A 27,208-nucleotide genomic window follows, 5' to 3' on the forward strand; every position below is an offset into this window, starting at 1 on the left:
GTGCCTTCCTTTTATAGAGTAAAGAGGCCTCTAATCCATTAGTTATAATTCTATGGATTTTTGAAAACCATGGGAGAATAGAAGTGGTAACTAAAGTTTGTCCATTTTGATGTGGTCAAAAATAAAATAATAATAAAATATGTTCCACCTTTCTAGAAGATCAATTTAAATAATAAAATAGTGAAAGTGTTTTTGAATCTTCTAAAATTCTAATAAATAGAGCTAGTTGTGTTCATTTGACCAACTAGTTCTTTTACATCAACTTTTCTTTCCAAATATCTTTTTAGCACATGGGTGAGGAAAAATTTTCATGTATGTGCTCGCACAACTTTATATGGTAGAAATAATGCTCCAAATAATGTCGATCTAGACCATTGAAGATGATGGAGCACTATGTAGTTGCTCATGTTGGTTGATAAAATGGACAATACCTAGTTCCACACCTTCAACAACACGTCCAACTTCAACTAGCGATAAGATATCAACATAGATAAGATAAATTCCATGATCGTCATTTCCTTATCACTTTTAAAAGTGATAAAGAATCCATCTAATGCTAGCATCTATACAACAGATGAGACCTTAGCATCATTTTCAGATAAGGAGGTTAAACAATGAAACAATACCAACCACTAATCAAAGCAGAATGAAATATTATCTAGCACATTTGAGATCAAGGGCATGGGGAAATGATACACCACTGTGAGTGACTGATGAACACGAATGTAATTGATGATTGAAGAATAGCAGGTACGGGCTGAAAGGAAAATCTCATCCAAGCAGCAACAAGTTACACCAAGTGTGTCTCTATGGGTGTTGCCTGAAGGGAAACACTCTTAAAAGCAGCAACGACTCTCATTTAATCCAAGCTCACATGGGTTCTTCGAAATGGATAATGAACAAATATATGGACAAATAGTATTTTAGATCAACCATCAATGGAATCTTATGAAGAACTCCTCCCCGTCTAGAATTGGATCCAAAACAAGGCATTTCAAACTAGTCGATGCATTAGAATGGTCAATCAGTGGCACTTGGAAGGGTTGGAAACGATTTCATCTCCCAGAGAATTTAAAGGAGATGGGAAGCCTATTTTACAAGCACTTGGCTGGTCGAGCTCCTATAAACAAACATATCCTAGACGATTGTGGATGGGGGAGAAAGGGATATTCTGTAAAAGAAGGTTACTCATCTTTGTTGCAAGATTCTTCTCTGCCACCCACCCCCACCAAAGGTAAAATATGGAAACAAATTTTGGAGGGTGATTGTAACCCAAAATTTAATGTGTTTTGCTAGATAATAGTGCATGGAAAACCACTTACAAGTGAAAATCTACAAAAGAAAGGCATTGAGGGCCCCTTATGATGCCTGTTATGTTGCAACCAAAATGAAACAATACATCATATTTTCTTGGATTGCATCTACTCCCACCAAGCATGGGAACATAGTTTGAAGGATATTTCTTATCGTGCTACACTTCCTCAATCATGGAGTGATATGTTTCTAAATTGGCATAAGAAATACACAGGATCATTTTGAAAAAGACAACATGGTTCCTCTGATAATCGAAACCAGGCATTGTTTCTCTTTTTTTTTTTCCAAAATTTGGGTGGCCTATTGAGGATTTTTATTTACAAGATACAAACTTTAATCTATCACTATATAAATATCATCTCTTGTACTTTCCTAAATTGTCCACTTCTAGTTCAATCTTTTATATCCATGTGAAATTTTTGCCACACTCAAATTTTCTGGGAGCTCTTTAACCTATGCTTTGAGAGTTAATTACCTCATTTTCTATAGCTGAATTATTTGATGTTTTCTATTATTGCAAGAGTTTAATTTCTGCATTCTCGTTGACTAAGAAAGTATCACATGGGTTCAGCTCATAGTTATTTTGTACATATTTGCTACATTAATATGAAAATCATTTCCAAAAAGAAAAAACTAAATGCTACTCATCCTACATTAAAAGTCTGACATTTTGATCATTGTTATTTCTAAGAATTCTAGCACAAGTGAAACAAAACAAGAAAATTGGTGGACATGGTTTTATGTGATATTCAACACTTGTATTGATCTCATGATACAAATTATAGTACATGAATTTGACCAGTCTAGATCTAAATCTCATTGACAACTCATCAATCGATCATGATGACACTTCATTATTCATTAAAGATAAGGATTGACAACTCATGAAAACGTGGTTTCAGACTTTGTTACTGTCTAGAGACTCACAATCTAAGGATTTCTATTTACAAGATACAAATTTTAATCTCTACATATATGAACATAATCCCTCATACTTTCCTAAATTGTCCACTTTTGGTTCAATCTTTTATATGCATGTGAAATTTTGGCCACACTCTATTTTTCTTCTATAACTCTTTAACCTATACTTTGAGAGTTAATTACCTAATTTTATTTAATCCTTGAGAACTATTTTGATACACTTAAATTTCCACATATTTGACTTGTGAAACCCAAGTTATACAAGTCTTATGGTGTACATCTAAGCTGTTCAATGGAAATATGCATTTACACCAGTTGTTTGCTATTTTGGGTGATGTAAATACAAACTTCTAGATTTGTTTCAATTTGGTTATATTTATTTATTTTTCTATTCAGTTTCCTTTAATTATACTTTCAACTTGGTCTATATAGGAGAGTTTGATGGCTTTGTTACCAAGAATAGCTGATTTGGTTCGAGGCCATGATATTCCTGTTATTGCTGCTGGAGGAATTGTTGATGCCCGTGGATATGTTGCAGCTCTAGCTTTGGGAGCACAAGGTGTTTGCCTTGGAACTAGGTGAATTTAGAGCAACTTTAATTCATTGAAAATATTATAATTTTTTTTTTTTATTATAAGTTAGAATCCAGAAAGTCATTGTTATAATGGACTACTAAATGTTTTTGCAGATTTGTGGCCACAAAGGAAAGCAATGCTCATCCATTCTACAAACATAAATTGGTTGAGGAATCTAACACTGAATACACTGACATATTTGGTCGTGCAAGATGGCCTGTCGCACACCGTGTCCTTGTAACAAACTTTTTCAATGGTTGGAAGTGTCTTCCTGCTAATGTGAATGAGGCTCAACAACCAACTATCGGTCACACAAATATATATGAAAAGGTCAAAATCATATTATCCTTTTCTATTTGAAGATTAAGTTTTGATTATTTAACACACTAATTCCATATCATTTGATGTACTTTCCCACAATTCATACCATGTCCCTTAAACATTTTTACATCACAACTATCGTTTTTTCAATTTGAGTTAGAAGTGGAATATAACTTTGAGTTGCCTAAGTGATGGTGCTTTTTCCTAATTAACATACACATAATCCTTGGGGCTTATTGGTAATTTTCTGCATGCAAATGATCCTAGAAGAAGCTTTTAGTTTATGATTTCATTTAAAATTTTAAAGAACATTGATTATGAATAAATTAGTTTGACAAATTACTAATTCTAATAAAAATTGGAAACAAAGCTCTGATTCTTAGTATTAGAGGCTATTGAAGGAACTTGAGGCAATTTGGTCCAAAATTTTAAGATCAAAGTACTTGCTTGATGAATTTGTAGAGTGAATCACAAGTAGTCTAAGTTGCACGAAACGGGGAAACAGGTACGAGTTTCCGAAATGGGCACGGGTACGAAACGTGACCCCCCCAAATTTTGGAAACGGGGAAACGCAATATATATATATATATATATATATATATATATATGGACATTTAAGAAATAATGTGCAATCATAAAGCATATATGATACATTCTAATTTATTACATTATGATTAAATTGTCAATTGTCAATGCATAAACTATAAGTCTCTAAATTTACATCACATTTACTCATGAATGATCACATAATGAAAATAGCAATATCCAAAATCAGCGATGAGAAATTTCTAATTTCTTGTCTCGTGCTTGATTGGGAGTCTCCTACATAGTCGAACGACCTTAGTTCTCTTGATTAAATACAAGTTCCATACCCTAGTACCCTATGTGCCCTTGATTATTGGGAGTCTCCCCTACATAGAGGGGTTGGTTCTCTTGATTAAATACAAGTTCCATACCCTAGTACATGACAAAATCCAATGGAAACATTGCAATCCCCCCAATCCTGAAATCCTGAAAAACAGATAAGTCTGTTGGATTTTGAGTGAGATCTAAAATTCTACTCTCTCCATATGAAATCCAATAAGGGCAAAACCACTCTCAAACATCCTGAATCATTTCATGGTAATGTTAAAAATTTAAGTAGAAGGATGAAAATTTAAGAATTTAACATTACCATGAACTGCATATCAACACTAGGGCCATAGGCTTGAACATTAGGCTGCCCCACTCAAAAAAAATCCTCTTTTTTATAACTTGAGAGGCATCTGGAAGCATCCATAAGATATTTTAGTCGCCCAATAAAAAATTAGAAGCGAAAAAATAAAAAATAAAAAATACAAGAAAAAGTCAAGATAGAAGAGGAAACTCCGCCATACGGCCTGGAAACTCGTTTCCGGCCATACTAGCCACGTTTCCTCCTCGAGAAATGGGCCAGGACAGCTGGAAACGAGTTTCCAGGCTGTACGGTACGAGTTTCCTCGTTTCTATTTCATTTCCAGCCAGAAACGGAACCTTCTCCAACGTTTCCTGCAACTTAGCAAGCAGTGAAGCACAAGCCTTAAAAGACCCTTCAAGACTTGCGGGCCTTGAGAAGTCATATGCCGAAACAGATCACTCGCATAGAACCTGTGCATAAGACCCTTGTGCTGACTTGCATAAGAATCGCGTTGACCCATTGACTTGCATATGACTCGTGTCAAACTCGTATGGACCCATATAAGACTTGTCCTTGGCAACAAATTTCAATTTCTTTTTCCTTTTTTTTGTGAGATCAGGTGGGGGGGAAGGGAAATGGAGGGAAGGAAATACTTTACAAGCACCTCCCTCCTTCTCATTTCTCATTCACTTGTCATTTGGCTCATTTTTAATTCTAATTTACTGAGTGTTGAGTCTTGACTGAAGAAGTTGAGTGACTCTATGACTCCATTGCACAGTGAAGGAGCTCTTGTAGTGTTGAAGAATGTAACTAGTGTCGGTCTTCATAATTGTACTTGAGTCATGATGTAATATATGTTGAGAAATCTAGGGGCAGCTATATAGGATGATTTCTCTTATAATGATAATTACTTGTGATATATTTTTACTTCACTTAGATAGCTTCTTCGTTGTCTTGTTTGTTATTAGTATTTTTTCTTCATCAAACAATTACCAAACCATAAAGACCAGTAAAACAATGGACACAAGATATAGACGATCATCTAGGGCCAAAACCTCTCCAACCCTGAGCGGAAAACCCACAAGAATTCTTCTTCTTATAGAATCTTCAATTGAAAAATTCCAAGACCTAGACCCTTGACAAAGAACCTCTCCAAGACCAAGTCACAATTCTTCCCTTGAAAATCTTTTCTTCCTTCTAAGTCAACGCTGGTCAAACTGACTGATACATCGTTGTTTTCGGTATCTCTTCAATTTCGGCCTCTTATTACAAACCTACAATTTTCGGCCTGCCTGCAATTACAAAGATCCCACACATGTGAGCTGATTGGGGCAGATTTGTGAGGCTTCTCTCCTTCGCTTGTCTTGGACACTTCTTGTGAATTCGACTAGCAAATATACTTCTTTCTTGGGCTATATCTCGACTTCTTCAAGATCTGCAATACCTTATTGCAGAAACCCTAGCTGCAGTCACACATGTGAGATGAATGACCCAAAAACAATGCTAGAATACTTCAATCTTCTTCTCCTTCACTTTGCTGCTCAAGAGGCTTCCTTTATCGCTTCCTTCACACTTCTTTTCTTGATATTGCTTGATTGATTGCACTCTGGAATAAGGCTGAATGCTTCTATATATAGGCTTCCTTACCCATGCTTGCAGGCCGACTTGACCCAGCACCTAGGCCAACTTGTCCTTCTAGATAGGTCGATTGCTCCTTTTGAAGGTAGACTTGTTGTAGCACTTGTGACGAGGTCTTGGAGGGTCTTTTGACTCTAACATTGACTCGAATAAATTTCTTTACAATATGTAACATGCCCCAAATGGGTCTTTCATACATGACAATGACTTTAATGACTTGTAGACTCAATGACAAGCCCTAAGAGCTCACAATGGGAGCTTGACCTAAAAATAAATTTCCTTGAGCATGAAACCCATGCCTCAAGATCAACAATAATAAATTTATTTTTCTCATTACATCAAATACATAAAATCATGATTACATATGTCATTATGAAGATCAAACCTTGTTACATATTTCAACACTCCATCTTAACTAGGGAGGATATGCCCATTCCACTAAAGGAGTGTACCCAAGTTCCCTCTTATCCAGGGACTTGTCCAAGCTTCCTCTTAACCAGGGACTTGTTTTCAACAACAACTTTCTTCTTTAGTGGAGATCATGGGACCTTTGGTTGCTTGTTGAGCTCCTCCTTTTGATGTCATGAATTTCAATTTCATTATTATGGAGCCCTAATCTCGTAGGGCATTGACCATCCATCACTTTCCTCAAGATAGTCATGCCATCCTTCCCCTTGTCATGAAAGTGATCTTCTAGTCCACATTTGACTTTCCTTCATACAACTACCTCTTCCACATCATGTTTCCTTCAGGATCTTCCATCCAACCACATGAGTGCCAGTTGTAGATGACATCTACAATTCTCTTGAGGTAGACCTATATCAACCCATCCAGATGTTGTTCAAAAATAAAAAATGAACATCAAATCAAAGTTACCTTTTGAGATGGCCTTTCATCATGACATATTGCTTGCCTGCAACATCCTGCACATTCATAGACACATCTCCAAAAGTTCAAATGTCAAGGGTCTCCTTTCTTTATAGTCCTTATCACAATCTTCTCCTCCATGGAGATGTCATGATCAATTCTTATAGTTGTCGGATGTTGACTTCTTGTAGTTGCATCTTTCATGATCTCTTATTTCTTTCTTCACATATTGCTCCCCAGGAACTTCTATCCATAGTCCCTTCATCTTTGTCAACCACTTCATATTCCATATGAGGACATATTATGTTGATTTCATCTAGTCAATATGTAAGCCATGCCTTCATGCATCTTGAAAGAAATCCTTTTCCTTTGATCATACTCATGAGGTAGAGTATTCACCCATGCTATTTGCAACTACATGATGACATGACTTTGTCAAACATATGCATACATACCTCTTTTCTTCTTTTGGTCATCTAGACTTCCTTCGGCAACTTCCTTTTCCATGATTGAAAGTACTTCAATCATCTTGACCTGTTGCATTCCTCTGTCATCATACCATCATTCAAACAATGAATCCCATCCAAGGTGGAATTCTTAGCGAGACACTTGCTTCTTCCAAGAGATGAACCTTCTAGTGAAGATTCCAACGGAGGATCTTGATTATCCTCATCCTGCAAATGCTCCTTTCTAATGATGTATGATGAGCTCTACACTAGATGACTTTCTTCTACCCATAAGTACTACTTATGCTTCCAATGAGGTTACCAAGAGCTACTTTCTTCTAATGATGATTGTCATAGACTTCTACTTCAACTATCTTTCAAGCTTCATATGATGATGTCATGCGCTCTTGCTTCAATCGTATGCTCTTATGATGCCACCTCCTAAAATGATGCATCCTATCATGCTTTTAGAGTTTCCTATGATATCTATACTTTTCAGAAATTGAAAAGAACTTGGTGGAGAAGATTATCTCAATCATAGTAGAGATCTTTCACTTCCTCCTTTGATTTCTTCTTTTCAACTTCTTCGACTTCTTCAGTGATATGGGCTTCTTCCCTTCCTCTTTTGTTGTTGTCCTTCTTGAGCTTTGGGCAATCTCTCTTGTAGTGCCCATATTCATGACAACCATAGCAATGGATTTTTGACATATTCTTCTTCTTTTTCTGAGGACCAAACTTTCCTTTTCTCTTAGCCATGGCAACAAATGCTTGTGCGTGTTCATTTGATCCTACATCACTTTTTTCCTTCAACCTGGTTTCTTCAATTTTGCACAATGACCAAAGTTCATTGAATGAGGTAGCTTCCTTCTTTCCATAGATGCTTTATGTAAAGTTGTCCCATTCCTCTGGAAGTGCATTGAGAACTATGGTGGTCATTTCCTTTTAAGACATTATTTCTCCCAACTCTTGTAGTTGGTCTTTAATTTTTGACACCCTCATAAAGTATGAGGCTATTCTTTCTTCTTTTGATATCTTCATCTTGTAGAGTTCTTGTCTTAATGAGATCACTTCTCCTACAATACTTATGGAGAACAATTCTACAAGTTTGTCATATATTTCTTTTGATGTCTCCAACTTTGATACATAGGGTATGAGGGGATCTTTAATGGATTCTATGAGAATCCTTTGAGCCCTTACTTCCCATTGTTGGAAAAAGTAACTATGTTCGGTCTTCAATAATGTACTTCAATCATTATGTAATGTACTTGTCAAAAGAATAAAGAAAATAATTTATATTATTATTATTGTGACTTATTAAAACATGGGTTTCATGCTTGGGTCACCATGTTTTAGGTCAATGTCCCCATTGAGAACTTATAGGATTTATTCTAGGTCTATAGAATTATTGTACATTCGAAGAGAACCTTCTTGGGCTTTTAGATCATGTAAAAAGGTTTTGTATCAAACAAGATATGAATTATGTGTCCTCCACATCATGTCGGCCTAAGGAAGATCAAATCGGCCTAGAGACCCTAATTTGACCCACTATAAAGCTATATAAAGAAGGAAGTCGAAGTCATTTGGAAGCATCACTCTCACAAGAAGTTCGATATCTTCTGGGATGTGCCAGGAAGTGTGGGGGATACAAAGTCTATTGCCAGAAGGAGGAAAGAAGTGCGAGTTTGGGGGAAACTCTAGAGAAGAGGAAAATCGAAGTTTTGGTGCCTCTCTCTCTCTGTTTCGTGGTCTGGTTTAGGAGATCGAAGTCTCCTAAGTTTTTGCTGCATGTTGCCATGATCATAGTCGAAGTAGCTGGAAAGGGAGGTCGAAGATCTTAGAGGCTAACATGGTATGGAGAGTCTGGTCTTGGTATAGGGTGAAGAGTCTCAAAGAATACTATTGAAAGGAATAATTACTTTGACTGGGTTTTCCCCTCGAGGGGGGTTTTTCCCTGGCATGTTCCTATATCTTGTGTCTCTTGTTTTGTGATCTTCATGTATGTATAATTTCTTGATGAAAGATAAGATAATAAAGAAGTGAAAGAAGCCAACACACTCAAGTAATTATCAAGTTTGGAGAATCAAACCCTAATATAATATCTTTGATTTTCCAACATGGAATCAGAGCTAAGGTCAAGAGAAGTCGAAGATCACTTTGTTGGCATGGTTTCTCCCTCTATGATGAACTACATAAGATTGGGTTTCAGATCTGCTGGAAGATGGATCAAGAAGATCATCTACTATCTATTCAACAAAGTCAAGAACCATGGATTCTTGGCTGCCCTTACAGGATCTCTTACTGATGATAATGCATGGATCATTGATAGTGGAGCATCGAGACATATGACAGGTGAAAGTAGGCAACTTCACACACTATCAAAGGAATCATCCTCCCATGCAGTGGAATTGGGTGGCAACAAAAGCTATGTTGTTAAAGGCTTAGGATCTACATCATTAACGCTGAACAATGGATCGAAGCTGCATCTCAACAACATTCTCTATGTTCCAAGTTTGAAAAAAAAATTACTTTCTATTTCTTGTTTAGAAGATAAAGGGGAAAGAATTGCTTTTGTTGATGGAAAAGTATTGGTCTGGGGAAAGAACTTTAGTATTGACAAAGCTAGGGTTATTGGAGTTTGAGAAGGAAGCCTTTATTGGGTTATCACTCCATCTCCTCAAGCTCTTGTTCATATGGAAATAAGTCCCATTGAACTATGGCATTGAAGATATGGCCATCTTCGTTATAGGGTCATCCCTACTCTTAGTCAATTGGTCAATGGTATTCCTGATATGAAGCTAGATCATGAAGGTGTATGCAAGGGATGCTCTTTGGGAAAGCATACTAGAAAGCCATTTCATCATCGTGAATCTAGATCTAAAGAAATTTTAGATCTCATCAATTCTGATGTATGCGGGCCCATGTCTGACAAGACACTTGGAGTTCATCTCTACTATGTAACATTCATCAATGACCATTCAAGAAAGACATGGCTCTATCTATTCAAAAACAAAAGATGAAGTATTTGATAAGTTCAAGTAGTTTAGGGCTTAGGTGGAAACCCTAACCGAAAAGAAGATAAAGACTCCAAGGTCTGACAATGGTGGGGAATACACCTCTAAAGAGTTAATTGCATATTGTAAGGATGCAGGTATTAAGAGGGAGCTCATTGTTCCCTACTATCCCAAGCAAAATTGATTGGCTAAAAGAAAGAATAGGTCAATTGAAGAAGGTATTAAAACTATGCTCCTTGATCAAGATCTATCGAAGTTCTTATGGGGTGAAGTAGTGATGACTGCTGTGTATGTTCAAAATAAAAGTCCTCATAAGAGTCTTGATAATACTACACCCGAAGAAGTATTCACATGAAAGAAGCCGAGTGTGGATCATTTCCGCATATTTGGAAGTCTAGCATATGTTCATATTCCAAAGGACAAGCGGAAGAAGTTGGACTCAACAAGTATCAAGGGAATATTCGTTGGTTAGAGTCTCTCCTCAAAAGCTTATAGAATCTACATAAAGGAGGGAGGATACATGGAAGTAAGCAGGGATGTCATATTTGATGAGAATAAAGCTTACAAGAAATCAAAGGATATCCCTATTGATTCTGATGACGAAGAAGTTCTCGTATTTGAAGAAGATGAAGTTCATGAGAACTCTACTCCAAATGATGAAGAAGAAGGACCAAGTGAGCCTATTCAATCGGTGGTTGTCCCAACCACAAGGAAAAGGCCATATTGGTTAAGATCTACATTAGAAGATGTTGAAGGACATGAAGCTACGAAAGGGTCCTCCAGGGAAAGAAAGAAACTGAAAAGGTATTCTAGTTATGATGCATATATGACAAAGTTGATTGACACTGAGCCATCTAAATTTCAGGAAGCTGAGCATGAAGAGGTTTGAAAGCTATGCAGGAAGAATATCAATCCATCATGAAGAATGGGGTTTGGAAAATTGTTCCTAGACTTAGTGACAAATCAGTTGTCACATCGAAGTGGATTTATAAGATCAAACATGCTATTGATGGAAATATAGACAAGTACAAGGCAAGATTCGTTGCAAGAGGTTTCTCTTAAAAGGAAGGCATTGACTATGAAGAAACATTTGCACCTACTGCTAGGTACACTACCATCAGATCTTTGGTTTCACTAGCTGCTACAATGCGGTGGAATATCCATCAAATGGATGTTAAGACTGCATTTCTGAATGGTACCATTGATGAGGAAGTGTACATCGAACAACCTGAAGGATTTGAAGTGAATAGTGTTGAAGAAAAGTGTAACTAGGTTCAGTATTTGTAAATGAAATTTTGATCTTTGTACTTATCAAGAAAAAGAAATATTATTTTTGTAAATTATTTGAATGAGTTTCTTGCTCATTCCATAGGTCTAGGAAAGGTCAAATAATCAAAGTCATGTTCTTGAGCATGAATATGGGTCAACCTAGTCAAGTAGCCCTCCAAGACCAAGCACCATCCTCCAAGACGAAGACTGCCAGCAAAACAATGACAAAAATAGTTAAGACAGCCTCAAAATGAATATTGAAGAACAGTCATGTCAGCTCAAGTTGAAGTGACATATCTATTCATGAATTCAAGTCAGCTTGCCTATAGGACAGACCACTATATATAACCAATAGGATCTGCGCAAAAGTAAGTGAAGACATCTCGGATTCTTCTGAGGTATAGCTACAGGATCTCGGACAATTACAGTGAGTAAGACCTTGCAATCTCAGTTCTTCGGATGGGTAATCTAATAAAGAATTTCGTAGCAGGCAGACTTACTCTCGGCATATAAGATAGACACAACACATCTACGATGATAGGAGGACGCAATCTTGATCTCAGCGTAATAATCTCGGTACAATGAAAAGAACTCAGGCACGGTGATCTATATTGACATTCTTCATTAAAGCAGTTCCTCTGTCTCGGCATGCATGTGACATACCAACAGTCTCAGCGTAATTATATAATGAAGATCCCGGTGCAAGGAACACACTCACTGTCTCGGTATATTTATGATCTCTGTCTCAGTACAACTGTGATCCCACAGTATCGCATTCGCAACATACTCTGTCTCGACATATTGGTAACGAACCAGTGATATCACTTGAACGAAATCATGATCTCAGTCTCAGTATTGATCATGAAAATATCTCTGTGTAGCTGTCATATATATATATATATATATCAATATCGAGATCTCCGTGTTATAGTTATGATTCCAGTAAAAGCACAAATATGATCTTACTAAAAGGATAGTGAAGATCTTAGTGAAGATGTGACAATGAAGCAGCAATAATGATCTTGTTGTTATAATGTATATCTTAGTGAAGGTGCAGTAACAAATCATGATAACTTCAATGAAGCGATAGTAATGAAGATGAGCTCAGCAGTAACGAAGAAAAGGACTGATTTCTTGGTCTTGGAGTGGCCTAGCAGGTCAAGGGTCATGGTCTTGGTATTCATCAATCAGAATCTCTATAAGAAGAATTTCGTACGGGTTTTCCTCTCTAAGAGGGAGAGGTTTTGGCCTTGGTAGAAAGCCAAACATCTTGTGTTCTTGTCTCTTTGTTTTGATAGCAGTTTGATGAAGCAAACACACACACTAATAATAAGAAGAAGATCGAGCTAAGATAAATTGCAAAAGCACTTCACAAATTGTTATAAAGTCTAGAAGAATCACTTTAATTCCACTTGCCCTAGATTCTTCAACATGGTATTAGAGCTAAGGTGCTAAAGTCAAATGAAGGGAAGCAAAAGAGACATACAAGGATCTGTCTTCAAGGATATCAAAGCAAGCTGAAAGGATTAAAGGAGCAAGTATACAACAAGCAGGTCAACAACAGTCATGGAGTATCAACTTCAGTAATTACAGTCATGCACTCAACCCATGCTCAGTTTGATGAAGTATGTCAGTGAGCCTCACTTCTTGATCATTGAACTTTGTCCATGCCATAAAAGATAGTCTCAGGTATATATGTATATATATATATATATATATATATATATATATATATATTGCAGAAGTAATCCAAGGAGTACCTCTTACAATCCATGATTACTTCACTGTCTCAGTATAGTTATTACATCAAGGCAGTTTCGGTGATGAGACAGTCTATCTATATAGTGTCACCCACAGTTTAGTTATGTTATTCATTGACAAGTTTGGGTTCTCAGTACATTGCCTCTCTACACAATGCACATAGACATTACTGTGCAGTGCCATACCAATATATTTGTCAGAGTCTCAAATTCTGTCTATGATTATGATCTTAATAGCATGGTGCTTGGATCAGAACATAGTATCACTAACATGTCAACAATATGTTGAAGTCAAAAGTACCTTATAGATAAATTGGGAAGATCGTGAAGCAGTCTCGGTGATGTCAAGACCATTGATGTCATGGTGCTAGAAGGCCTCCAAGGAAGTCGTGCTGAAAGGATACTAATGATGGGCAGCTCAAGCAAAAGAAGCATCAAGGTGAAGATCTCCTCTTCACACACCAAGTATCTTTCAATTTCATAATCAGATTTGGTTAATGATTTCATGATTGCAAGGCTATTTATAAATCGGTTAGATAATCGAAAGTCCTTGCATAGAATAAGGAGGATTGTCATAATCCTCATAGAAAAGAGAAATCATTGATATCTATGAAAAGGTCTATGAAGGTCAAGCATTGTTTGAATCCATCAAGAGATTCATAGGATTCATATGATATCACTCAAAAGTCCTCTCATACCTAAATAGAATAAGAGGATACATAAAGAGAGATATATGAAATGCTAGATATACTCTCAGAAATTAAAGTAAAGGAGGTCACTTAGACCTACACAATAGTAAAAAGTATAAAAGAATGAAGGAACAACTTCATGAGGATCTAGGAAAGATGATGAGAAGGTAGTCATCATTGATGAGCAAGGTAACAAATATCAATAAATAAAGAAGGTTACCTCACCCAGCAATTTGTGGTCTCTATGCTAGATAGAGAAAGACAAGTTGCAGTCTATAGTATTAAAGGATAAAAGAATTCAACCATGTGCAGAAAGGAAAAGCAAGGTTGGTCCTCAAGCAAAGGCAAAAATAAGTATAGTAAAGATTCAGTGCTATAGAAAGATTTTGGAAGCTCATATCACTGAAAGATGGAGGAAGCTAAAGAAAAGGGCCAAGGAAAGAGGGAATATCAAATCTCTCCTATGAGTAAGATAGTATCCCTCACAAAAGGGTCCTATCATAAGCTCCTAAATCTTGTATTATAAGATATGACTATGATAATAAGATGCATCATGGCATCATGGAAGCATTAGAAACAAGAGATTGGGACACCACCATGGGAGTCATGAAGGACAAAATCCATGGCAAACAAACATGTAGAATATATAGCTCTTGGGAACCTCAATGGACATTGAAGAAAAGAAAGAAGTCATCTAAAGCTCATCATACATCAAGTCAAAAAAAAAAGGAAACATCTGCCAGTTGGGGATATACAAGATCCTCAAAAATTCTCTAATGGAATCCTCATCATAGGGTTCACTAATCTAGAGAGGAAACAAGTGTTTCAACAAGAACTCCAACTTATGGAATCCATGAGATAATGGTGTGATGACATGAAGCAGATCAAGGGATTGAAGATCTCTTCAATCAAGGAAGTTGCTAGAAGAAGCCTAGATGACCTAAAGGTAAAATGAGGTATGTATGCATGTATTTAATTTTATAATGTCATGTCGTATGGTTGCAGCTAATATAGATCATCACTTCTATCTTAAGAAGCATGATCAAGAGAAAAGGATCTCCTCCTCTGAAAAGATGCATAAAGACATAAGTCACACCAGATGAAATCAACATAATATGTCCTCATATGAAGTATGAGGTGGTTGACTACAATTCATAAACTCTGATTGAAAGATCCTGAGAATGGAATGTGAGGAAGGAAGAGATCAATATGCAACCCTGATGAAGGCGATCAACATCCAAAAGACCAAGAAGACTTGACTAGGAAATCTCCCAGAGAGATATGAAGACTCTGATAATGAAGACCCTTGACAATGGATATCTTTGGGAGGTGTGTCAACATGTATGTAGGATGTTGATACCTACAGGAAGATGTCATGATGAAGAGCCATCTCGTAAGGTATGATTTGATTTAATATGATGTTTTGATTTCTTGAGTAATATCTAGATGAGCTCATGTAGGGATACTAGAACAATACTTGTAAGAACAAGTACAACCAACACTCATGCGATGGATGGAAACTCTTGAAAGAAGCATGGAGAGAAAAGAAGTAGCCATATGAAGAATGTTCCAGATTTATGCCAAGAAGGCCCCTTTCCATGAAGAAAGGAATGACATGACGGAATAAGAAGGAAAGTGATCAACGGTTGTTGCCCTACAAGGAAGAAGCTCAACTAAATTTCATGACATCAAGGAGAGAAGTTAATCAAGCAGCTGAAGAACCCACAAAGAAGAAGTTGTTGATGTATAAAAGAGTCCCTAGCTAAGAGGGAGCTCTGACAAGTCCCTGATCAAGAGGGAGTTTGAATTAGATCACCCCTGATTACAAAGGAGTGACAATTGTGTTTTTCCATTTCATGTGTCATGCACTAGACCAGGACTAACAACCGTAAGTCTAGATGAAGGCCATGAATGGAAATGTAGACACATGATAGACACATCATTCTTGTCTTCACCTGGGAAGAAAGAATGGAGGGTTGGGTAATCATCTGGCATCTGATACTCTTTGAGGATGTGTAGGGCATCCAAGATAAGAGTAGGCAAGAGGACCGATATTCTTTGAGGGCTGGGAACCCAAGATAAGAATACTCCTAGAAGGTCATACTCAGTGAACACCCGAGTGGGTATGTACCTTGAGAGACAATGATGAAGGTGTCTATAAATCATTGGTCTCGCTAGCATTGTATCTCATGGTCTCGTAGAGAGATGGAGTTGTTAGTCAAGGCCTTGCACTATGACAGTGCTGATTGATATGATGCTATACGGATGGAATTACGAATTCAATTCTTCTTATGAGAAATTCTTCAGATTGAGAATGACCAAGTACCATTGTAAATACCTCCCTAGTTAAGAGGGAGTGTTGAAGAAAAGTGTAACTAGGTTCGGTATTTGTAAATGAAATTTTGATCTTTGTACTTATCAAGAAAAAGAAATATTATTTTTGTAAATTATTTGAATGAGTTTCTTGCTCATTCCATAGGTCTAGAAAAGGTCAAAGAATGAAAGTCATGTTCTTGAGCATGAATATGGGTCAACCTAGTCAAGTAGCCCTCAAATACCAAGCACCATCCTCCAAGGCGAAGACTGCCAACAAAATAATGACGAAAACAGTTAAGACGACCTCGAAATGAATATTGAAGAACAATCATGTTGGCTCAAGTTGAAGTGACATATGTATTCATGAATTCAAGTCAGCTTGCCTACAAGAAAAACCACTATATATAACCAATAGGATCTGCACAAAAGTAAGTGAAGACATCTCAGATTCTTCTGAGGTATAGCTACAGGATCTCAGCAATTATAGTGAGTAAGACCTTGCAATCTCAGTTCTTTGGATGGGTAATCTAATAAAGAATTTCATAGTAGGCAGACTTACTCTCGACATATAAGATATACACAACACATCTACGTGTTGATGGTGTTGGACCCGCCAACATTCAGGGGATCTTCCCGGTATGAAGTCCCAACTAGACCTCACACCGTTTGGTGTAGGAGTCCCATCTGATATGATGGCCCGGTTGCCATTATCTTAAAGGTTTGCCTTAGCTCTTGCTTGTCAGCACATGAGAGTGGTCTGCTTTGTCTTCAAACAGTGAGGTTTGCGTGCCTGGTGAGCGCTAGTGTTACTTGTGTCAAGGTTCTTTCACCGCAAAGGGAGAGGGTGGAAGTGAATCTCTAGTTGAAAGGGAAGAGTCCCAACTTTGTCAGAGACACACAACACAACAAGACATGCACAACTTCCGGAGAGTAGTCCACACGGATGTGGCAGTGACAAACACACAAGAAGGGATAGCACGTACCACACCCAACAGAGTAGTCCGCGTGAGTGCGACGGTGGTTATAACAAGTTTATGGGAAAGGTTTTGTCTGATGTCCAGTGAGGCAGCCCACACGAGCAAGTCAATGTTCACAACTTATACAACACATTTTCATAAACATATGTATTAGAACAACCGAAAGAGTTCAACTGTTTTAACATAGGTTAAAGCAATATGCATTACAAGTGTTCCAAGATTAGTCTTACAAACAATTACAATACATGTGTGAAAACATGTTGGCCTATTAACAGGCTTTTGAATTAAGCGAAAGTTCCAAGAAACATCGGTACACCATACATCACTAACCCCGAAGGTGGGGCATTGGAGCCACTGCTCGCTCCTCAAAGAAAAGACTACAGACTCTCAAGGCTATGTGGGAGGAGCCAAGGTGAAAAGTCTTTTGCATGTACAAATGAGGGGTATTTATAGCCAAGGGTAAAACTGGCCCTTGTGACTGTTCGACTTCCCTCATGACTATTTGACTTTCATGACTTTTCAACTTTACATGACTCTTCAGATTACATGTGGGTCTCTTGGACTTCCACGTTACATTACATTGATTTACAATAGTATGGCCCACAGTAGTGATGTGGCTGACATGACTCATGACACAACTCGACACGACAGTGCTGGTATGTTCATGCTGGTGGTGGTGTCCATGTCGAGCTGCAATGCTGTTGAGTGATGGATGTGCTCTTGGTGTATCATAGCTTCATCTCCATATGGAAAGGTGTGCGAAGTCTTTGATGGTCTTGGTGTTCACCAACCCAATATCCTTTGTGCTACATTCCTTTATCTGCCCTTTCCATAACCCTTGGCCTTCTTTTGATTTCAACTTTCACTCCAAAATTATTTTTCTTTCTTCTTTCTTGGCTCAACCTTCTCACCACTTCATCAACTCTCAGGTTTCTTACACCTAACTCATCATCTTCTCCCACAGACACTTTGCTACACCTTTTGCATCTTTCCCTCATGTGCCAACGTTCTTCTTGTACCTCCATACCCATCTCACATTCTACGTGTTCACCTCATTAGCCACCCTCTATGCTACTCTATATTTGCATACATTGAGATGTTATTCCAAGCTTGAACCCTAAATTTGTGTCTTCATATCCAGGGTCCCAACAGATTAGCAGATTAAGAAAAGTTCGGTCTTTTAGTCTTTCTTACAAACTTCACGTATTTTCTTGCTTGTTTGCTTTGTTATTTACCAGGGATTGAAGACAGGGGTAAAACCAGTCAAACATGAATCTATGATCACTCACAATTAATTGCAAGTCAAACTATGCTCTTCCCTCAAACGATCTGATTCAACTCTTGATCCAGGTGGATATTGGTGGCCGCCCACCAATTCCACTTGGACCCCCACCATTGCTTCTTTCAGTTTTTCAGTTTCCTTAATTGTAGCACAGTTTACTATTTTTAGCAGTTTTTCAGGTCCTAAACTTCCGAAGCCGTTTTGAGGTCCTAAATGACGTTTTTTTGGAAATCTATTGCCAGCGATTTTTTGTCTAAAATCGTCTTTTCCGTCGTAGTCCTCAGAGAGATCTTTCCAACGGGCTATCATGCGCGTCAAACAGAGATAATATGACCAATTCAGGACCCTGGGAAGTTGGCTGTCCAACTCACAGCAACGGGGCCCATAAACTCTTGATGTTACATCTCCTCGGGTTAGGGTTTTGGTTGTTTAGGGTTTGCTCTTATTGTTCAATAATAAAAAGGCCCTTGAGCCTCATTGTATTTCAGTTCAGAGGCATGTAACTGCCACATCTCTTCTCAGAGATAAGCTACCATCACCCTAGCTGGTGTATTTCCATTTTTGTTTGTAAGCATATTTCAGTATTTTACATTAATGAAATGAAGTATTATTTCCGTTGCATATCTGTGTTTATGGCTATCTCTGTAATTTGTTGCATTCCTGTTTAAATCCAGATTAGTGGTATCGGAGCGGTCTGCTTTTTTTCTCTGTTTTCTTTGCATGTCCCCAACGAGGTCGAGATATAAGGATTAGGGCTTAAATTGGTCGAACCTTTGCAAGACTAGCCTCGCAAATCCCGACGGCCTCCCATGGCGGATGAAAAGAAAGACGAGGGGGTAGAAGATCCTATCAAAATCTTGCTCAAAGAAGCCCTCGAGCGACAAAGGAACGTGATGATGGACATCTTTGCCCAAATCCTTCAGCGGCTACCCGGGGCGACGCATCGGCTTCCAACAACTACTCTGGAAACGCCACACCGTTTAAGGTACAAGTTAATTTTGAAATCCCCATATTCAAGGGTCAGATAGACGCAGATGCCGTCAATAAATGGTTAAATCTGCTAGAGGGTTATTTTTCTGTTCATGATTTTTCCAGTTGGGAAAAGATTATTTTCGCTCTTCTCAAAGCAGCCCCCCATGTCAAGGACTGGTGGGAAACCTACTGTGAGCAGAAGGATGAAAGTATAGGCTCACTATTTTCAGCCGCACCCACTTGGAATTCATTCTGAGATGCCATCAAGGAGCAGTACTACCCTGTCGAAAGCTATGAGGATCAATACATAAAGTGGACCACGCTGCGGCAGGGAAGGGACCAAGACGTGCCGAAGTTTACCAATATTTTCCATACCCTTCACACAAAGTTGGGTATCAAGGATTTGGAGCAGCATTTGGTACTCAAATACCGCGGCTGCCTGCACAAGTACATCTAGGAAGAAATAGAATTCCTGAACATCTCCTCACTTGGCATGGCATACCGATATGCCGTCAAGGTTGAGCAAAAGTTTAAACAGAAGAAGCGAGACTTTGGATCTGCGAATCCGAAGCAAGGGAAAGGTGCCCCCAAACCGCAGAACAAAGGACAAAGCCAAGGCGGGGCGGCCCAAGACAACCCGCCAAAGCTGCAAGCAAAGAACAACGCCGCAAAGCCGAAAAAGGACACGAGAAAGTGGTGTGAGTTCCATAAGAGCTCCACTCACAACACAAGTGAGTGTCGGGCCAAGCAGTCACTAGTGGCCGAGCTAAAGGTTTCAGAATTAGATGCATGTTCCGACTCTGAGTCAAAACCCGACAAGGAGAATGACAAAGGGAAGCAGATTATCGATGCGGAGCCCAACGCTACCATTGCCACCACGAAAATCCAGAAGGAGGATCCTGAAGATCCAGAGGAGGAGGAGCGTCTCTTCCACTCCCAGATGTGGGTAAAGGGCTCCCCACTACAGTTCATTGTCGACAGCGGGAACCAAAAGAACCTCATTTCGGCAGAGGTCGTGAAGCAGCTGGGCTTACCGACCACAGCACATCCACAACCATACACCATCAGGTGGCTTCACCAAGGACAAGATCTTCGTGTGAGCCAGTAGTGTCGCCTTCCATACAACATCAAGCCCTTCACAGATGAGGTATTGTGTGACATTGCTCCCCTTGAAGTTTGTGATGTATTATTAGGACAACCATACTTGTGGAAGCGACATGCTGTGTATGAATCAAGGCCCCGTGCTATTATTGTTACTTTGGGAAATAAATTGTATAGGATACCGGAGGTAGCACCGCCTACCGCCATCTCTTTGGTTACTGCAAAACAATGCAGTAAGCTCATTTCCAAAACTGGGAAATTTGTTTTCCTGATGATACGCCCTCAAGGAAAGAAGAAGACGGTGGCCACGACCTCCAGACAGGGCCCCTCCGTACGACAACTACAGATGGACAAGGTCGTGGAGGAGTACGAGGACATATTCACCTCCCCCGCAAGGGTTCCTCTACACTGTCAGGTCAAGCACTCCATCGATCTGACCCCAGCTACATCGCTACCCAATGGACCAATCTATCGGCGCTCCGTTTTGGAGAACAATGAAATCAAGAGGCAGATTCAGGAGCTGCTGCAGAAAGGTCACATCCATCCGAGTTCATCACCCTGTGGGAGCCCGATCGTGTTGGTATAGAAGAAGGATGGGACTTGGAGACTCTGTATTGACTATTAGGCGCTGAACAAGATCATTGTCCGTAATAGGTGCTCGATCCCACGGATTGATGACCTCCTGGACCAACTGAAGGGGGCAAAATATTTCAGCAAGATCGATTTGAAGTCAGGATATCACCAGGTACCAATCAAACCCTCCGATGTGTGGAAGACTGCCTTCAAAGCCAAGGAGGGCCTTTTCGAATGGTTGGTTATGCCTTTCAGATTGATGAATGCTCCTGCAACCTTCATGAGGCTAATGGATGATATCTTGCAGCCATTCACCAACTCATTTGTAGTGGTATACTTGGATGACATCCTGATCTTCAGCCATAGTTGGGAAGAGCACCTCCATCACATCCGACAGGTTCTCCAAACACTGCAGCAACACAAGTTATGTGCCAATTTGGAGAAATGCACTTTTGGCATGACCCAGGTTCAGTATCTGGGATACATTATTGATGAACAGGGGGTGCATGTGGATCCAACCAAGATCTAAGTCATTCAGGATTGGCCATCTCCAACCACTCTGACAGAGCTCCGCAGCTTTCTAGGTCTTGCCAACTTCTACCGCAGGTTTGTGTTGGGATTTTCTCATATCACTTGGCCCTTGAGTCAAGTCACCAAGGGAGGAGCGAAAGAAAAATTCTTTTGGTCTGAATCTCAACAGAAGGCATTCACAGAGTTGAAAGATCGCCTCTGCTCGGCACCAGTGCTCGCATTACCAGACTTGCAACAACCATTTGAGGTCGAGACAGATGCCTCTGACTATGCTATTGGGGCAGTCCTTACTCAACACGGGCATCCAGTGGCATATCATAGTGAGACACTTTCAGACACAGTCCGGAAGTATCCCACTTATGACAAAGAGATGTATTCCATTGTGCAGGCCTACCGACAATGGAAGCATTACATTTTGGGGAAGGAAACGGTCATCCACACAGACCACCGACCCCTATAGTTCATACAGACCCAAGGGAAATTGCAAAATGATCACCATCAAAAGTGGTCCACATACCTGCAACAGTTCCATTTGAATATCAAGTATAAGAAGGGAAACACCAATAATGTTGCAGATTGCCTCAGTCGACCACTGATCATGGCGTTAACCACTGTGCTCAACTCTTGTGGGCACGAGACTTCTGATTGGCCACTTCTCTACAAAAGCGACCCAAAATTCGGCCACACATACCAGACACTCTTGGAGGGTCAGCATGTTCCAAATTTTCACCTCCAGGATGCCCTGTTATGCCACCTGGGTCACCTTTGTGTTCCTTCAAGCGAGCGTGCCAAGATGATTTGGGAAGCACACTACAGTCGGGTTGCTAGGCATTTCGGGGTCGAGAAAATGGTGGCAGTACTGCAAAAGTATTTCTATTAGCCGAATCTTCGACAGGATGTCGAGAAATACATTAAATCATGCAATGCCTGCGCCATTGCCAAACCGACCATCAAGAAGCAAGGCCTCTATACTCCGCTACCTACGCCTAGTCGACCTTGGGAATCCATCTCCATGGATTACATGTCAGGCCTTCCTTCCACTAAGCATGGAAACGACTGTGTTTTTGTGTTCATCGACAGGTTCTCGAAGATGGCCATTATGGCGACCTATAAGAAGAATATCACAGTCGAAGCCACTGCTAAACTCTTCTTTGAATGAGTGTGGGTACACTTTGGGATCCCACAGCCTATCATCTCAGATCGGGACAGCAGGTTCCTCAGTGCATTTTGGTCCAGTCTCTGGTTGATGCTAGACACCAAACTCACTAATTCCACAGCCTTCCATCCTCAAACTGATGGCCAGACAGAGGTTGTCAACAAGGTGATTGTACACATTCTGCGCATGTACAACTCAAAGCATCCATGCACATGGGACGAGAGCCTACCCTATGTTGAGCATAGCTACAACCGGGCTCTCCACAACTCGACTGGCCGCAGCCCTTTTCAGGTGGGCTTGGGATTCCAGCCACTATGTCCCATTGATGTGACCATGCCATTTGCAGCTACTCACGCAGATTTGGCTCATGTCCAGTCCAAAACAGATAAGGAAAACATCTTCATTAAGCACATCCAACATATTCGCCAGCAAGTCCATGACATTCTGGAGAACTCAAATGCCAAGTGCAAGCAGCGACATGATCAACATCGGGTGCTACACAAGTTTCAGGTGGGCGACAAAGTCTGGTTGCATTTGCAAAAGGAACGCCTTACCGGAGCCTATCAGAAACTCTGACCACTCCGATATGGTCCTTACACCATTACCAAGGTTGTGGGATACAATGCATTTGAGCTCAGCATTCCTCCATTCCTTGGCCTGCACCCAGTGTTCAATGTGGACCGCCTTCGGCCATACTTTCCACCATTATTAGACACATCCGACATTGCAGAACAGCTCACACCCACAGAGTTAAATCCAAATTGCATGGAACAAGCTGCAACTGATCGGATCATGGACACACAGATCAAGCACACTCGCCAGCAGAATATCCAACTGTATCGAGTTGTCAAAGCAGGCCAACTCCTTCACCAGGGCAAGTGGCTCACCAAGGACCAAGTTCAGCAGAAGTTTCCTCATCTCATGGAGGAACTCAACGCAATGGGGACCATTGCTTCCTAAGGGGGGAGGAATGATCCAGGTGGATATTGGTGGCCACCCGCCAATTCCACTTGGACCCCCACCATTGCTTCTTTCAGTTTTTTAGTTTCCTTAATTGTAGCACAGTTTACTATTTTTAGCAGTTTTTCAAGTCCTAAACTTCCGGAGCCGTTTTGAGGCCCTAAACGACATTTTTTTGGAAATCTACCGCCAACGATTTTTTGTTTAAAATCGTTTTTTCTGTCGTAGTCCTCAAAGAGATCTTTCCAACGGGCTATCATGCGCGTCAAACAGAGATAATATGACCAAGTCACGACCCCGGGAAGTTGGTTGTCCAACTCACCCCAACGGGGCCCATAAACTCTTGGTGTTACATCTCCTCGGGTTAGGGTTTTGGTTGTTTAGGGTTTGCTCTTATTGTTCAATAATAAAAAGGCCCTTGAGCCTCATTGTAGTTCAGTTCAGAGGCATGTAGCCACCACATCTCTTCTCAGAGATAAGCTACCATCACCCTAGCTGGTGTATTTCCATTTCTGTTTGTAAGCATATTTCAGTATTTTACATTAATGAAATGAAGTATTATTTCCGCTGCATCTCTGTGTTTATGGTTATCTCTGTAATTTTTTGCGTTCCTGTTTAAATCGGATCAACTCTGGGCAAGTCAAACTCGTGTTAACCGAGTTTGACTCGTGGTCAACACGAGTTTAACTCGCAACTCACCGTTTAATTGTGATTTAGGTGACCGAAGCTATTTTCAGCCCTCAACTCGGTGAGCACGGGTTTTAATTTTTAGGGTTGCCACATTGTTCACCGTGTGGTTTAGTTAGGTTAAAAATTAAACTTTGGTCTGTAACTCACTTCTCACTGCTCAGTTACGGCAACTCATACGCCTAGAAGGTAAAGAGGCATGGTTTCAATTTACTCCGCGTAATAGAATCGTAGTGTGCAGTGTGCTCCAACGTGTGCTCTGTCAGAGATTTTAGCATCAAACCATTATCATATCATTTCAGCAGCAATCAAGAGATTTCAATTACTGTTTTTTCATTGATTAGTATGCAGTATTTTATAAACTTTTAGAAGCAGATGCTTCTGGTTCTATGTAGTCACTGGTTAGGAGTCAGGGCTCAGTGCTTTGGATCATGTTTGGTCTCATAACATATATGAGATACTTATTCATTCATGATATTTTGGACTTCTATTGATATTATGCATTGTTTGGACATGGCTTTATTGAATATCAACGAAAAATGTTTTTTTTTTAATTCATTCTATGTAATATATCTTTATTTATTGAATTCACCAATTTTTTCCCGATCCGATTAAAACTCTTTGCTCTTTTGCCTCACCGATTTATTGTCGATTCTGAGTCTGGTAACATTGGGTAAAAATCTGAAAGAGTGACTTTACAAAGATAAGTGCCCTATGTGCTCTATATCTGAATCAATCAAGCATATCTTCAGGAGTTGTCATATTGATTGGGATTTTCGGAATCAAGTTCAGCAGAAAGTTGCGTATTACAATGGGGAGCTACTAGTTTGGGGAACTCTAGTTTATTTATTCTCTCGCTTTATGATGGACTTTGGCACTATCTTCGGATAGCAGCATGATATTCATCATGGAAAATGTATTGTAAGTGTATTTTCGATGGATCTATTTGTTCTGTTTCTTGATTTCAAAAGCTTTGGGCAGAGGAGATAGGCACCCAAGTCACAGCCAAGGGTTGGTTGCTTATTAAAGATGCTAAAAGTCATTCTGCATCTGCATACCAGATCTTATAGCAGCTTTCTCTGCAATTAGGAGACTATTTTGATGTTTGTCAATATCTGTATATTCTTGATTGTTAATCTCTGTATCTCTGTTCATATTTTTTTTATTAATATAATCAGTATTTTTTTCAAAAAAATGTAATTGTCTCAATCAAAACCAATGGGTTTAGTTAAGGAATAGGTTGCAAGACAACCAGTGAATGTAGTTAATAAATTTTCTCATCCAGCTGCTCCTTGCATAGCATTTCATTAACTCATATGCAGGGTCATTAACTCAAAATGAAAGAGTTCTAACTTTGAACAAGCCAAGATCTTTAACTCTATCGTAATGTGCAACAAGAGCATGGGGACCGTGAATGGTGCACGCCGCATTGTATTTTATCTCCAAATTGTCATATAAAATTATGCAATTCAGGACTTAGTACAACAATTATGCTATTAGAACATGTTATTTTGAATGCTAAGTTCAGTTGAGAATTTAATATAGAGATCTCTTGGTATTAAACATCACTTGCAAATTGCATTTGTGTGACAGGAGCAAGAAGTTAAACGATTTTCTGGCACAGCTCCAAATGCAACTACTGTGGGTGAGCTTGAAAACATGGTGATGTATGCTGGAGAAGGGGTAGGGCTCATAAAGGAGATTCTTCCAGCTGCTGAAGTTGTTAGAAGTTTAGTTGAGGGTGCACAACATATAATAGAATGCAAGTTCAACTGAATATTCAACTTACTATAGCTACTAAATTGTTAACTGTTAGAAGGAAATAAAAGAAGTAAGGACCCTTTCACATGAGAATTGAAATAAAATAGACACTGGTTGTGCAATTTTTTCTAAAATTAAGACGTTATTCTCCGATGTTCCATCTGAAATGACAGGTGAGGCAATATAGTTTTGAGGATCATAAATATTTATAATGTCTCTATGCCTGCCTAGAATCATACGTAACAGTAGGAAACAGCAATAGCATCTATGCCTTTGCTAGTAACTAGACAGAACGTGGTTGTCATTGTGCTGCTTCTGTTTCCTGCCTACTATGTCTTGTTTTCTGGCAGATGGCAGATTCAGTTTATAGACGTTGAATGGCAAATCTACATGTTACAACTCCCTACTTCATAGTATGAAACTCATTACGTAGTACAATGATCAAAGTAGCTATTTATCAGTTATAAATTCTACCTTCTTTTCTTCTTGTGTGGATGTAGTTTTGATTCTGAGCTTTCAGCAGACGGAGATGTGTTATGTTGTTTTATATTTCAAACCCACTGCTGTTGAAGACAGTTGATATTTTATGTATTAGGATGGTGAAAAGTAATATTTTACTCGTGCTTCTTATGGTAAACTCTCCATTAGATTGGTATTGATAACGTGAAATGTTTTATGCATTTGATAATTTCACGTTTCACTCTTGAATTTGTAGTCATTTTTAATTGGAATAATGTAAATTTAGTTTCTTGGTGGATATTGTACATATGTTGTGATTGCCATTCTCATAACTGTTGGCCATTTTATCAAATCCGATACTATGTCTAATCTTTAGATCAAATTGTTTTAATGGTACTTATAATTTGTTTAATATATGTTGTTAAGAGGGACCTTATTCTACATTGGAACGGACATCAATTGGTGC

The 27,208-nt window shown here is 39.2% G+C and overlaps 1 protein-coding gene across 1 annotated transcript in view; it reads left to right on the forward strand.

The window, feature by feature from the left end:
- Nucleotides 1–26,756, forward strand: part of LOC149251898 (uncharacterized) — a 268,925-nt gene extending 242,169 nt beyond the window's left edge. The window contains exons 4-6 of the mRNA XM_089459621.1: nucleotides 2,668–2,813; nucleotides 2,924–3,140; nucleotides 26,116–26,756. Coding sequence (XP_089315747.1) covers nucleotides 2,668–2,813; nucleotides 2,924–3,140; nucleotides 26,116–26,298 — 546 coding nt within the window. The 3' untranslated portion in view covers nucleotides 26,299–26,756. The remainder of the gene's footprint in view (nucleotides 1–2,667; nucleotides 2,814–2,923; nucleotides 3,141–26,115) is intronic.
- The last annotated feature ends 452 nt before the right edge of the window (nucleotides 26,757–27,208 follow it).

The sequence above is a fragment of the Pinus tabuliformis genome, chromosome 7 (genome assembly GCF_031772625.1).
Source record: "Pinus tabuliformis cultivar Carrire ecotype Pingquan chromosome 7, CPIR1, whole genome shotgun sequence".
NCBI lineage: Eukaryota > Viridiplantae > Streptophyta > Pinopsida > Pinales > Pinaceae > Pinus > Pinus tabuliformis.